Source organism: Notamacropus eugenii, chromosome 5 (genome assembly GCF_028372415.1).
Source record: "Notamacropus eugenii isolate mMacEug1 chromosome 5, mMacEug1.pri_v2, whole genome shotgun sequence".
Lineage (NCBI taxonomy): Eukaryota > Metazoa > Chordata > Mammalia > Diprotodontia > Macropodidae > Notamacropus > Notamacropus eugenii.
This window is the reverse complement of record NC_092876.1, coordinates 96,359,007-96,372,103: the sequence shown is the minus strand read 5'-3', so window position 1 is coordinate 96,372,103 and position 13,097 is coordinate 96,359,007. Positions and strand designations below refer to the sequence as shown.

Here is a 13,097-nt window from a genome sequence, read left to right as displayed (position 1 = left end):
CCACAAAAGTTCCTTTCAGTGATCCCAGGACCTGAGTACACCTTCTGGAAGCACAAAGTCACTCCATGCACTCTGGTGATAAACCAGTGCTTATCATTAAAAAGCAAAAACAACAACAAAAAAACAAGGTTTTCCAAACAACTTATAATTGTTCACGTGAGAGAAAGACCCTATAACTCATCTCTAGAAGTCATACATTAACACCAAATAAACTCACCTTTTCGACCTATGGTGAAATCTGTTACAATACACTCTCCCTTTTCATTGGTAATTTTGGCTAGGTCATCCATAGAAGGTATTGTATAGTAGCCAACTCTGGTGAGAATAATGCCTACAATAGAAATAGGAAAAAAGATTTAAAAATCTATCTCAGACTAAGCAGCAGATATTATCTCATTCATTTAATGCAGGGGTCAGAAAGCTGGGCTTGTATCCATCAAGCTAATGATGGTTTCTATATTTTTAAATACATTTTTATTGTATTTAAGGATGTAAACACAATCTTTAACTCCAGGTCTGTTTTCCAGTACAGTTTGCCCACCCCTGATTTAACAGAACAGAACATTAGCACCTGAAAATGGTTCATGCCCTTCATTTGAAAGAAAAAGACAATGAGGAACAGAGAGATGGAAAAATAAATTTGCCCAAAGTTACACTAGTCTATAACAGTGACTGGACAGGAACTGTAAGATCAGCTAATGTTCCTTCTGTAACACCAGTATTGTATTTTTAAAGCCCCATTTTTCTATGACAAGTTTCTAGATACTATGCTGTGACTGCTAAACTTAAGTGTCTCTTAAATCTGCACTAAGACTTCTGGGACACCCTATATTAGTGTTATCCCCAAACAAGTTCAATTTCATGTTCTGAGGGGCTTTGGTGATAACTATGATAGAGGGTGATGGAAGAGATATGCTTAAGAGAGTAAAGTAGAATTATAGGAAGAAAGCAAAAGTTGGAGGGTTTTTATGGTGAAGACTACTCCCAGCTCCACTCACAACTAAGACTCAGGCTAATCAGTAGCTGTACTTACAGAAAGAAATAAAAGAATACCATTTCTATCCTACCACTGACAATGTCTACCTGCAGATCTCTCCACACAACTGAAGCAACCAGGATCAGAGATTTGAGCTGAAAAGACCTTAAAGAGCATCTACAACAACCCCCTATTTTGCAAATGAGGGAAATGAAGCCCAGAGAGATGAAATGACTTCTCCAAAGTCACAGAGTCAATGTATGAATTCAGATCCTCTGACTCTAAAACTACTCCATTTTCCATTCACTACAATGGCTAGACTTACATGAGTTAAGAAATTTGCTCTGCCAAAGCCCTCCTCTAGTCAAACATCACTGCATAAAGTGTCAGGTTCCATTATGAGAAGAATAAAAACTTAGCCCTATCAAACTGAAAAGGATGTTTTCTGAGGATGATCCTATGTCTAAACAGAGTCTTCACCAGAAGAGTGGCTTCTGAATAAAGAGGGATTAAAAACTATATCAACAGAAGGATTACTCAGACTAAAAGACTCACAAATCCTTAAGATTCTGAAATGGAAAGAAATTTGAAAGACTACATGTAATAATTTTATCATAGTGAAAGGAAACTTGGAGTAAGGAGTTACTGAAAGACATGAAAAGATTATGCTAGCTACAATAATAGGCAGATGTTACACATTATGCTGTAGCTATCCTTAATTTACATTATTTAAAGAAAATAGTGATTGGGTAACACAAAATAATGGAGGGCACCCTTCATGGCAATAAGACAACTGGACATACAATCAGAGCCACTACAGTTGACTTCAGAATTTGCTGACGTTGTCCAGGCGTTATCCACAACATTAAGCACCTTTTGCTTCATGATACAAAAGGCCTTCTGGTCAAGATATTTAGATCTTTTAGATCTTTCAGTTTGCCCTACTGATCTAATGTAAAAGGGCTGGAGGTTAAGACATTAGGGACTGAGTTAGTGCTTATGAAGTGTAGATAATCACAACAAGGCAATTATTTTTCAAAGGACCAGGATCATAATGATTGTAATGGAATCTTTCGTAAAGATGCTGTATTCTTTGCTCTCACCCCCTAAATAGGAAGAAAGGCAACAAGTTTACCAGGATTAATCATACGAAAATAAATGGATGTGAAACTTAGCATGAGCAATAGAAATGTGGGTAGAATCCTGTAGAGTAAGTCAAATGGAAGCAATAATAGTTCAGGTTCGACCAATACACTTTATTTATTACATAGACTGTGAGGAAAGTCTATGATGGTCAAATGGACTTCTACTGACTATGGCAAAACAGCACATTGTTTTAATTTGACTCTGACCTGCAGGATGGATATGGTAAGTACTTTCCTCTTCTTCTTCCCGCTCATCCTGCAAAGACTCATCATGAAAAGAAGCTTCTTCACTGCTTCCTTCCAGGCCATTTCGTAAGGCACCACGCATGTTCAACACGACAATGGAATCATCCACACTGCTGTGGTGTTTATTTACTGCATTCTCAGGGGTTTGCGGGATGGGTTTTGCAATGGGGTTAGTGTAGAATCGTGACACAAGAGAATCATCATCCCCATCCTGCTGATGGTTTTCATCAACAGCTTTGCTGAGAAAACTAAATCTATAGAAAAGAATGAAATCAAGTGATATGCTTGGTTTAAAATGAATCTCTGCTGACCTACTACTCTTATAAAAGAATATATTTGAGCAATCTAGTTGAAGCAAGACAGTTCTTGGCCAACTATTAACTTTCAAGATAAAAGGCAAGTCATTAGTCAACAATGTCAGGATACACATTAAAAAAATGCATCCAAATAATATTTAAAATAACATGAGAATAAGACTTGTTTTAAAATAAAAATATGTGCTGAAAACTCATAAACAAGAAAATTACATTTTTTGTTGGGTTTTTATACCTGTGGCCAGGAATATTCCCAGCCATGTTTTAGAGAACTTTCCTTCTGAAGATTTTAAATCAAGGGGGAGTAAGTCTGAGCTTAAAGTACTTAGAGAAGAAAATCCCTTAAAAACAATAGGAGGGGAATAATAGAATTACAGAACTGTCTTAAAGAATATTTATGTCAACTCCTCCATTTTACAAATGAAGAAATTTAGTTATCTAGTCTAATCCTAGAAAAGCATAAACTGTCCTCTAGACTGTCCCTGACAGATGGCCAGCTAGTCTTTACTTAGTAATTAGGACTGGATCTACAACTTTCATTGATGTAGAAGTTCCTGGGTAAACACACTCCATCGACCAATTCAGGTTAGCACCTCACTAAGACGCTAAATAGAAAACCAGTTATGGTCACAAAGCCAGTACATTTCACATAGGGGACTTGAACCCAGGTCTTCCTGGTTTCAAGGCCTAATCTAAATCCATTAGGCCATGCTCCCCCTCTGCCTTTACTTCAACTATGGTGGGTACCTTCCCAATCATCCCATTCATTATTAGGGTGGCTTTGATTGCCTTTTCTTAAAACTACTTCCTTGCAACTTCTACCCATTAATCTTAGCCTTCCCCCAGGACCAAAGACTAAGCCTAACTGTCATTCCATATTACAACTCTTCAACAAGAGGTCTGACATGTCATCTCCCTATTATGCCCCGGATCAATACAAAATCTTCTGTTTCTTGTTTAAAGTCCTTCATAGCTTGGCCTTTCCAGTTTTCTTAGAATTTATTTTCTCCATGTACTGTGATCCTATGAACTTGGCCTTCTTGTTCCAGTTTTCTTAGAATTTATTTTCTCCATGTACTGTGATCCTATGAACTTGGCCTTCTTGTTGTTCCTCTAACACCATGCCAATGTCTAGAATGCTCTCCTTCCTCGTTTCTGAATCCTCACTTGAAACTAAGCTCAAATACTACTAGACTGCCCCAATCTTTACTGCTAGTGCCTTCCCTCTGAGATTAATAAAAAAATGATAAGAATAAGAGTTAACACTTATGTAACACTTTAGGGTTCACAAAGCACTTTACAAATATCAAATTTGATCTTCATAACAACTCTGTGAGGCAGATGCTATTATCATCCCCATTTTACAGAGAAAACTGAGATTAACAGGGGTTAAGTGATTTGTCTAAGGTCATAGTAACTGTCCAAGGCTATATTTAAACTCAGGTCTTCTTGACTCTGAGTTCAGTACTCTATCCACTGCACCATCTAGCACTTTTTTCAGTGAAGGAATTTCTTTTTAATTTTAATTAATTAATTAATCTATTTGCCATTTAGCACCTTTTAAGATTAACTTCCATCTGCTCTGTATATATGGATAGCTGTTTTCCTCTCATTAGAAAGAATTTGAGCTCCTTGAGGGCAAGGATTGTGTTTTTCCTTGTTTTATATTGTGCACTTAGCACAATGTGTGACACAGCAACTGCTAGTTGATTACTGAATGACAAGAAGGTAGGATACTTACTATACTAAAATGTAAGGTATTTTCCTTAAGAATTCATAGGATGCCACAACTGAAAGAGACCTTAAAGTTCATTTAATTCAACTCTCTTTGTTACAAATTCACTTTGTAAATATGGAAATTTAAACCCAGAGAGATGATGTATAACTTCCTTAAGACTACTGAGCTATCAAGCTGTAGTGCTTTGATTCAACCCAAGTTTTAAAGGACTCATGATATGACCTTCTTTCCATTGCTTAACAATTGAACACAACTTGGTATACCTCTCCCCATTCTCTGGATAATCTGATGGTGAGGCCAGATCTTCAGCATCCCGACTAACAGGTGAAAAGAGGTTGCTATTGTTGAGATTCTTTAAAACCAACTTCTTGATACTCTTCCTGCAAAAGAGATGGAAGATAACAATTCTCAGCAAAAAAAGACTAAAATCTGAGAACCTGAAACGGTCACACTTCACCTACTTCAAAGGCTAAAACAACATAGAACAGCAGGGTACATGTATAAAATGTTCCTTTGACTAAATATTGCAACCATGTTTCAATCTGCTAGAAAACCCTCAAGTATCTATTCCTCTGTCTTATATAGACAAAGGTATTTGTAAACCTGAGGGATATGTTCATAAGGAAATAAGTGTCAATCAGATAATCACAGATTAAGCTATGGAAGAGTCTGAAAGGGCAAATATATTTTAACCCCTTTATTTGACATGTAAGAAAACAAGTATAGAAAGGTAAATGATATAGGTGAGGAAGGAAAGCAGCCAATACACAAATATGTGCTGAAAAGAGAGAGATGCAAATTGAGGGCCAAATACAAGGTACAAAGAGACTGTGCCTGAAAAACTTATGTGTCTCTATCCATCCAATCACCTTCTTATTGATGAGTGCCTATTTTATTACGCAAATTTATACAGCATAAAGTAGGACACACACATACACAAACTATATACACATATATACCTATCATATCCAATGATAGATATGCACATTTATAGCTATCATCCTACATATCTTCATATATAGGATATATGTGTATACAAATATATATGCTACTTTATGCAATAAAAGTTTAAGACTTACACATTAATGAATAACATTTCTAAACTGCAAAGTTTAGAAAGTGTTTTCACTGCAAATATACTGTGATAGGTGTGTACTGGTATCCTGTTTTTACAGATGAGGAAAGTGAAGCTTTAAAAAAATAATGGCTTAACATCTCATGGCTGGTGTCAGAATTTGTATTTGAACCCAGGTCCTTCCCGAATCCAATTCCAGAGTTTTTAACACTATATCTGGTGTTTTTCCACCCAAAAAGTAAGCCAGTTTTTGTAAACTGTATTTAAAATTTATCAGGTAAGTTTTTTAATTGTATAAACCATCTGTATTGCTTAAAATGCCAAAGACAAAACTATGGATGTAAATAACAAAGAGATGATAATATACTTTTTTAAACAACTGGAATGGGAGGAGAAAAAATTATGTTCCATTTCATAGCTTCATTTTCTGGAAAGAAAAAGCATCAGAAAAAGAATATAAGCCTGTTTGGTCTTGGCAGTTTTTAGCCACAACCTAATAAAGCTACATTCCTACTAGGCTGGACTTGATCTAATTCCACAGATTTTAAATAATTATGTAATGCTTTTCCAGAATGGGTGCACTCACTCATTCCCTCAAGTGGAGTTAATCTTTCTACGTGACCTTGGAGGGGTGCCCTCCATTAACTAGGAAAATGGCTCTACAATCTTTGATAAATAATGTCAGAGAATACTATATACCATAAGAAATGATGAAAGGGATGTTTGCAGTAAAACCAGGAAGATTTGTATAAACCAATGAAGAGTGAAGTAAGCAAAACCAGGGGAGCAAATTATACAAAAACAACTGTAAAAACAACCAATTTTTAAAATCTTAGGAACTCTTACCAAATAAATAATCACTATTTCAGAGGTCCAAATGATGAAACATGTTACCTACCCTGACAGAGAGGTGACAGACTCAGGGTACAAAGAATGAAATACATTATTTTGGATATGACCAAGACAGTAATCAGTTTTGCTTGGCTATGCATATCCTGTTATATGAATTTTGTCCTTTTTTTCACTGGGACAGGAAAGAAAACTATTTGTTTTAATTAAAAAAAATAATTTAACCAAATACAAAGGAACTCTGTAATTGCTCATTCTTTAAGGCCCAAAATCTTTTCATTACATACTTATCTTTCTGTGCTCTCTATACTGGAAGATGGATTGGATTAAATCAGGACATTCTGTACTATAAGTTCCTAAAATCAGGGACTATGTCTAAGAGACATTTGCCACATATCAGTTGCTTTATGAGTGTCCACTAACTGAATTGTTGATCCCCAAGAAACTAAAATCTCCTTTAACATGCAGGATCCACTACTATTTCACTTTATTTTTAGTACAAATGTTTTCTAAGTGTTATTAAAACCCAAAACAAAGGTCCAGAATATAAAGTGCCAAAAGAATGAACAAATCTTGGATTGTCTGCAACTCCCCCCTATCAAGATGTAAGCCATCTGAAGGTTTTTTTTTTAATTATGCAACTTTTAAAGGAAAATAAGTTTTTAAACAACTGTTTGGTAAAAATTTAGACAAAAAAATGAAAAATTCAAAGATCAAAATGAAAATGTGTTCAAAGGGCAAGGTGTTGGGTAACTATATAATCCTTTATAAAAAGGACACAAAAATTCATATGCTTACAAACAGCCAATTATTCAAAATGCCAAAAGTAGTTTTGATTTTTGAGGAATAAAGGAGAACTATTATTTTTTAAGATTTCCATGACACTAAATCATTCATATTATGAACACAGGTTCATGGAAACCCATTAAGGAAACATGCACATAGAATTAAGAACACACAAAGAAGACATGAACAAAAAGTGAGATAAGGGAACAGAAAGGCTTACAAAGGAATAAAGATTATAACAGAGCTCTTTCTAAATGTATAGTATGTTAATGTGTCCAAACTAACTTAGGCATGAAAGCTCCATTGGCTAGAGATGGCTCATCATCATCTAGCCCATCAAAGAGATGGGATTTAGATGTCCCTGTTGTCTGCAGAGCCTTAGGCCGGACTCTAGTGGCAGGGCGAGGCGTCAGTTTATAGTGAGTAGGAGTGGTCAGAGCCTTCTGTGCAGCTGGGTTTGTGGGTTTCAACCTCTGCAAAAACAAAACAAAAACAAACAAAAAAACTGAGAAGCATTAAGTGTAATTCTTGCAATCTTATTTTTTGTTTCCAGTGACCAAGGGGGAATTTGCCTGCAGATCACAATCTAACATAAAACAAAGATGATGGCATAAGATTTATAAATCCATTCAAAGCTGAGCACAAAATATAAGCAACAAGTGTAGAACAAACTAAAAGTCATGTACCCTCTGCTTTAAAAAATGAGGACTCAGTTTCAAAATCCACCAAGGACTAATTTCAGCTTCAACATGGTCCTATCAGAGATGTAAGCATCCAGTGCAAGCATTCCATTTGTATCTTCCATATGAGACAAAAACACTCAAAGAACTTTTACCTGTAGTATGTAATCTCCAATTGCTAGACAGTATACAAATACCAAAAGGTAACTGTGGTACATTTTAACAAAAAGCCCATGTGTGTGGTTTAAGAAAAATAAGGCAGCAGTATCCTCACATTATGGATGCAAGAAATATATAGGAAAACAAAATTAGGTAGCTTCTTAGATAACTCAAAAGAAGATGTGGATTAGAGTGAAGGGAGAACCTAAGAGAGAGTCATCTAGTGGAAGACCAGAGGGGTTTGTTTATTTGTCCAGCCAACAACTTCTACTCAGCACTCAGATAAAGAGCATAGGCTCTCCTTATTAAAAGGACACAAATCTGAACAAAGATTCATTCAGGAAGGCTGGAAAAATGGACTGAAAGCAAGTTAAATTTGTCAGAGATAAATGTAAAGTCCATATTAAAAAGCAATGAAATAATTGGATAGGGGAGAAGAGGGTTTTTATCCAATAATGAGTTCAATGAGCCAACAGCACATTGAAGCTATTAAAAAGAATTACTGCCACCTTTGATATATTAATAGTTTAATATGTAAAATTACATGTAATACAATATCTATATTAATTATACTAATATAACTAATAATTGAGAACAATGATAGTCCCACTATGCTTTTTATTGGTCAGACCTCAAAGGGTTTGGGATCAGACATAGACTATTACAGCAAATAATTCAACAATGACATTTGCCTACAAATTTCTCTTTTTTTCACAAGGAATTTCCTATGTGAGTCCTTAAATATTTCTAATTTACCTCTTCTTTCTTTTTGGGGTCTGACATTGGATTCCGGAAGAGAGGAGAGTCTCCAAATGGTGAGTATGTCAGACTATTGATATGCTGTTGGAGAACAGCCTGTTGAGCAGCAGAAGCATTCGGATCTGTCAAAGCTTCATAAAGTCAAGGAAAGAACAAGGTAAGTTTCCTGTACGATGTGGCATATATATTCCACCAAAGCTAACAGCCTGCTACACAGTAGAGAGAGCAGCACTGCCTTCAGGAAGGTTCATCCTCTAGCCATTTACCAAACTAGAAAAACTTCCTTATAAAGGTTATTCTAGTAGATATTAGATGTAGCTAAACATAGGAGACTAACAGCAGTATTTGGGGAAGAGAAACAAGACATACCAAGGTCCATTTTCAGGTTCCATATGATAATAATTTCTCAGTACTATTTTTCCATTTTATTTTTAATAATAAACGTCAAATAAAATGAGCATGTTCATATACAATATGGAATAGGACAGGAATACAGGAAACTGAACTTCTCTAAAACCTCAGACTAGATAATTAGAAATGAGTTATGCTGATTGACTTTAAGATCAATAGGGTGGGCTCAGATTCAGTCCAGCTCAGACTCTGTCTAGCTGGGATTCTATCTGGCCCGCTTGTGAATACAAGCATTACAAATGCTTAGGCTCCTTAAGAGGCAACCCAATTTGGCGAATCTTTAATAAACTTTGTTTTCTTTGGCTTTAAGAAGGCTTGAGTCGAATTCATTCGAGCACGACCTGGACTGTTGGTATTTTGGGGTCCCCAATCACCCCTTAACATCATCATTTATGGTTCCCTGACCGGGAAAGCTGCTAATCTCAAATTCTTCTAACACTGAAGGTATGTAAGCCTCCCCCTCTCCCTTTCCCCTACTTGCTCTCCAAGCACCTTGGAAGCGGATTTTCAGACCTGGCTTCAGGTCCCAGTATCAGGCAAAATCTCTGAACTTTCTAGGTGCTAGAGAGTTGGAGACTCAGGTTGTCAGTCCATTGGGTAGGCAGTGGACCTGGGCATAAAGTGGATATCCAATTCTCTGGATTTCCTGGGCGCAAGGAAATCGGGGAAAACTTGGTTACTTTTTAGTGTGTGCCTAAGTCTCTGGACTTTCTGGGCGCTAGAGAGTTAGAGACTCAGGTTATTGGTCCAGCGGCCGTATTTGAGGCCGTGGACCTGGGTGTACCCGCCAAAGCACAATTTTCTGAACTTTCTGGGTGCTAGAACGTTAGAGAAATGCCAGTTAAGTGGGTACCCAATTCTCTGGATTTCCTAGGCGCAAGGAAATCAGGGAAAACTAAGTTATTTTTGTCCTCCTGTGTTTTTTTTCTCAAGACTTACTTCCACATCCTCCTTTAAGGAGGGGTGAACTTCCAGCCTCACACCAAGAAATGGGTCAAAATTCATCAATTCCAAGGAATTTGCCTTTGGGCTGTCTTTTACAAAATTGGAAAAAATTTAGCTTCTCTAAACAACTTAAAAAGAAAAAGTTGGTATTCTTTTGCAACACACATTGGCCTCAGTATCACCTGAAGGACAACGAAATGTGGCCCATGTTTGGGACTTTACAATGTAATACTCTTTTACAGTTACAATTATATTGTCTCCAAAAGGAAAAATGGATAGAAATACCTTACATAAGGGCCTTTGTCAAACTCTCTCAGGACCCCACTCTCAGAAAAGATTGTAAGATGCTTGTAGCTAGAGCCGCCCCACAAAAAAGGAAATGGGGGTGAATTGGATGTTTTGGATGACACCCTGTTTATGGCTCCTAGGGTCTCGGCCTCACTTCCTCCCCTATCTCTGTTTCCAACCCCCACTTAGTTCCCAGCTACGGGGCTTGCTGAGATGCCTCCCTCTGCAGTCCCTCTCACTAGGGCAACATTCACTCAGATCTCAGGCCCCACCCCCATGGCAGTTTGTACAGTGTCACTGCCCGTAACTCACCCCTCCTTGGGGACTCTACCTCAGTCCCCGACTATGGGCCTTGCTGGGGTGCCTCCCTCTGCAGCCCCTCTCGCTGGGGCAATATTCATTCAGGCCTTAGGCCCCCTCCTGTGGCATTCTCTGGGGCATCTTCCCCTTTGATCCCTACTCTTCCTCAGGTACCAGCGGTTCTTTCCCCTTGCCAGCCAGATCCCCTGCCCCTGCAGCCTAATCCAGTTCAGCAGGCATTCCCCAGCCCCTCCCTCACAAGAAGTGGGACTTCCTATCTTCCTCCACAAGCCCCTGTCCCCACTGGGCCCTCAGGGCTGTTTCCCTTGAGAGAAGTGCCTACCCCACCCAGTGGGACAACCAGGATGCGTGTTCCGTTCTCTCTTTCAGATCTCACCCAGATTAAAGAGAAACTGGGGAGATACTTGAAAGACCCCACTAGGTTCACTGAGGCTTTTAGGAACATATCCCTACAATCTGAACTTTCTTAGAAGGATCTGCATATTCTTTTCTCTGTCTGTTGTACCGCTGAGGAGAAGGGGAGAATGTGGAAACATGTCCAAAAGTTTGGGGATCATATGGCTAGCAATAATCCCATAAAATACCCCCCAAGAACAGCTGCTATTCCCACGAGTGACCCCAGATGGGACTATCAAAAGAGTGAGGACAGGGAAAAGAGAGACTTTATGGTAATTTACCTGTTAGAAGGCCTAAAAACTGCATTTCAAAAGATCAACAAGGTGATATGACACAAAAGCACTTGAGTGAGTCTTTCAAAGGCACAGTACTTACCTACAGGAGCTTGAGGAGCACCAAAACCCAAGGTGTTTGTGGTAGCACTAAATCCAGGGGTTCCAAAAGCTCCTGTGGCCAAGGTCCCTGTTCCTATCTTGGGCTGGTTGGTTCCAAATAAAGATGCCTGTCCAACACTAAGAGCTGTGGAAAAAAGAAAAAAAAATAGTCAAAATAAGTCTTTTTTGAGGGTTAGAGAAGATTCTAGTGACTTAGATTATAATGATTTTGTTCAGATTCTTCAAAGTCACCACTCATTTCAAGGCAAAAAAAAATTTCTGTGAATAAAAAAAATATTTCCAAAGCTAAGCTGCCTAGCCCACCAACCTACTGTTAAGTTTTGAATTTGAAATATGTAAACTGTAGAGCTGCAAAATCCAGCTAATTTGTTCTTTTAAATGATAGAGAATTTATGCTGGTACCTGCTAGCTACTGGGCTTTTCTATTCACAAATGTTTAAACAAAACAGAGATAAAATTAGTTGACAAAAAAGGCTAACACAAAAAACCTTGCAATGGGATCATTTGCCAATATGAGTACCAAGGCCCACAGTCTTCTGGATGTTCACAAAAGTTCACCATGTCTTCCAAAGAAATAAGGGCTAGTAAGAAAGGAAGCCAAGGGCTTCTAGGACAAACTAACCATTAACTGATAGGCTCAAGCATGTAGCTAAAAAAACAAAACAAAAATAAAATAAAATGAAATAAAGAAAAGAAAACACTTTTAGCATCTCTTCTGTGAAAATGGAAATCTGGTTCTCCCACCTCTAGTGGCCCAGCACAATAAAGAAGTGGAAGCATGAAAGCCAAATGGAAGACAGGGACAAACAATGACACAGCTCTCTTTTTGGGAACTTTCCCATGGTGCCAGTATTAGTTACCTGTTCCTGTTCCAAAGCCTGTTCCAAGTCCTGTTCCAAGAGTACCAGGTGCCGGTTTGCTTCCAAAAATATTCCCACTTCCACCAAAACCTGAAAGGACAAAGTAAGTTGACAACTATGCTCTTAAGGCAACACCAAATTTCCCCTAACATACAAAACATACGGCCAAAGCCTGAAATTCTTTCAATGATTATATGGCTTAAGCTTTCCCAATTTACAGGTCAATTTTGCTACTGAATTCTCTACATGACATGGAAAAGGTGTTTCTGAATGATTTCCTCAAACTTTCAAGAGATCTGTAATGACACTTTGGCAGGAAATACTCAATAGAAAAACAACATGGCTACACTTCAGTTTAAGGGATATTCTTCTTAAAAGGCTTATAACGCTGTCAACACACAACTTCCCTAATCTACAGCCAAAGTATGCAGTTTGCAATCAGGTGTCAAGCCAGAAACTTTAATTCCTCTAATTAAAATCACTGTTCCATTAACAGACTTGACTGATTTTAAAAATCTTATACAGCCTATCCTCAATTATTCACACTACCAACAGTACTGTCTAGTTCAAAGGCAGAGATAGACATGTGAAAATATCAACTGGTATATCATGCTAGGAACACAGTGGGCAAAGGTAAGTAATTTCCAGATTAATTGTGCCTCCTCAATTCTCCACTAGAAAAAATCATTGAAAATTCAGCAATGCCCCTTTCTTCACTGATAAATCATTTAATGAAATTGAGAAAAGTCACAGG

The 13,097-nt window shown here is 37.7% G+C and overlaps 1 protein-coding gene across 5 annotated transcripts in view; it reads right to left on the bottom strand.

Moving 5' to 3' along the window:
• NUP98 (nucleoporin 98 and 96 precursor) overlaps window positions 1-13,097 on the bottom strand; it is a 95,966-nt gene that overhangs the window by 42,214 nt on the left and 40,655 nt on the right. For all 5 annotated transcript variants that reach the window (XM_072610260.1, XM_072610263.1, XM_072610261.1 and 2 more), the window contains 7 exons: window positions 12,344-12,433; window positions 11,464-11,607; window positions 8,725-8,858; window positions 7,415-7,602; window positions 4,683-4,799; window positions 2,329-2,621; window positions 218-331 (listed from right to left, as the gene is read on the bottom strand). In XM_072610260.1, coding sequence (XP_072466361.1) covers window positions 218-331; window positions 2,329-2,621; window positions 4,683-4,799; window positions 7,415-7,602; window positions 8,725-8,858; window positions 11,464-11,607; window positions 12,344-12,433 — 1,080 coding nt within the window. The remainder of the gene's footprint in view (window positions 1-217; window positions 332-2,328; window positions 2,622-4,682; window positions 4,800-7,414; window positions 7,603-8,724; window positions 8,859-11,463; window positions 11,608-12,343; window positions 12,434-13,097) is intronic.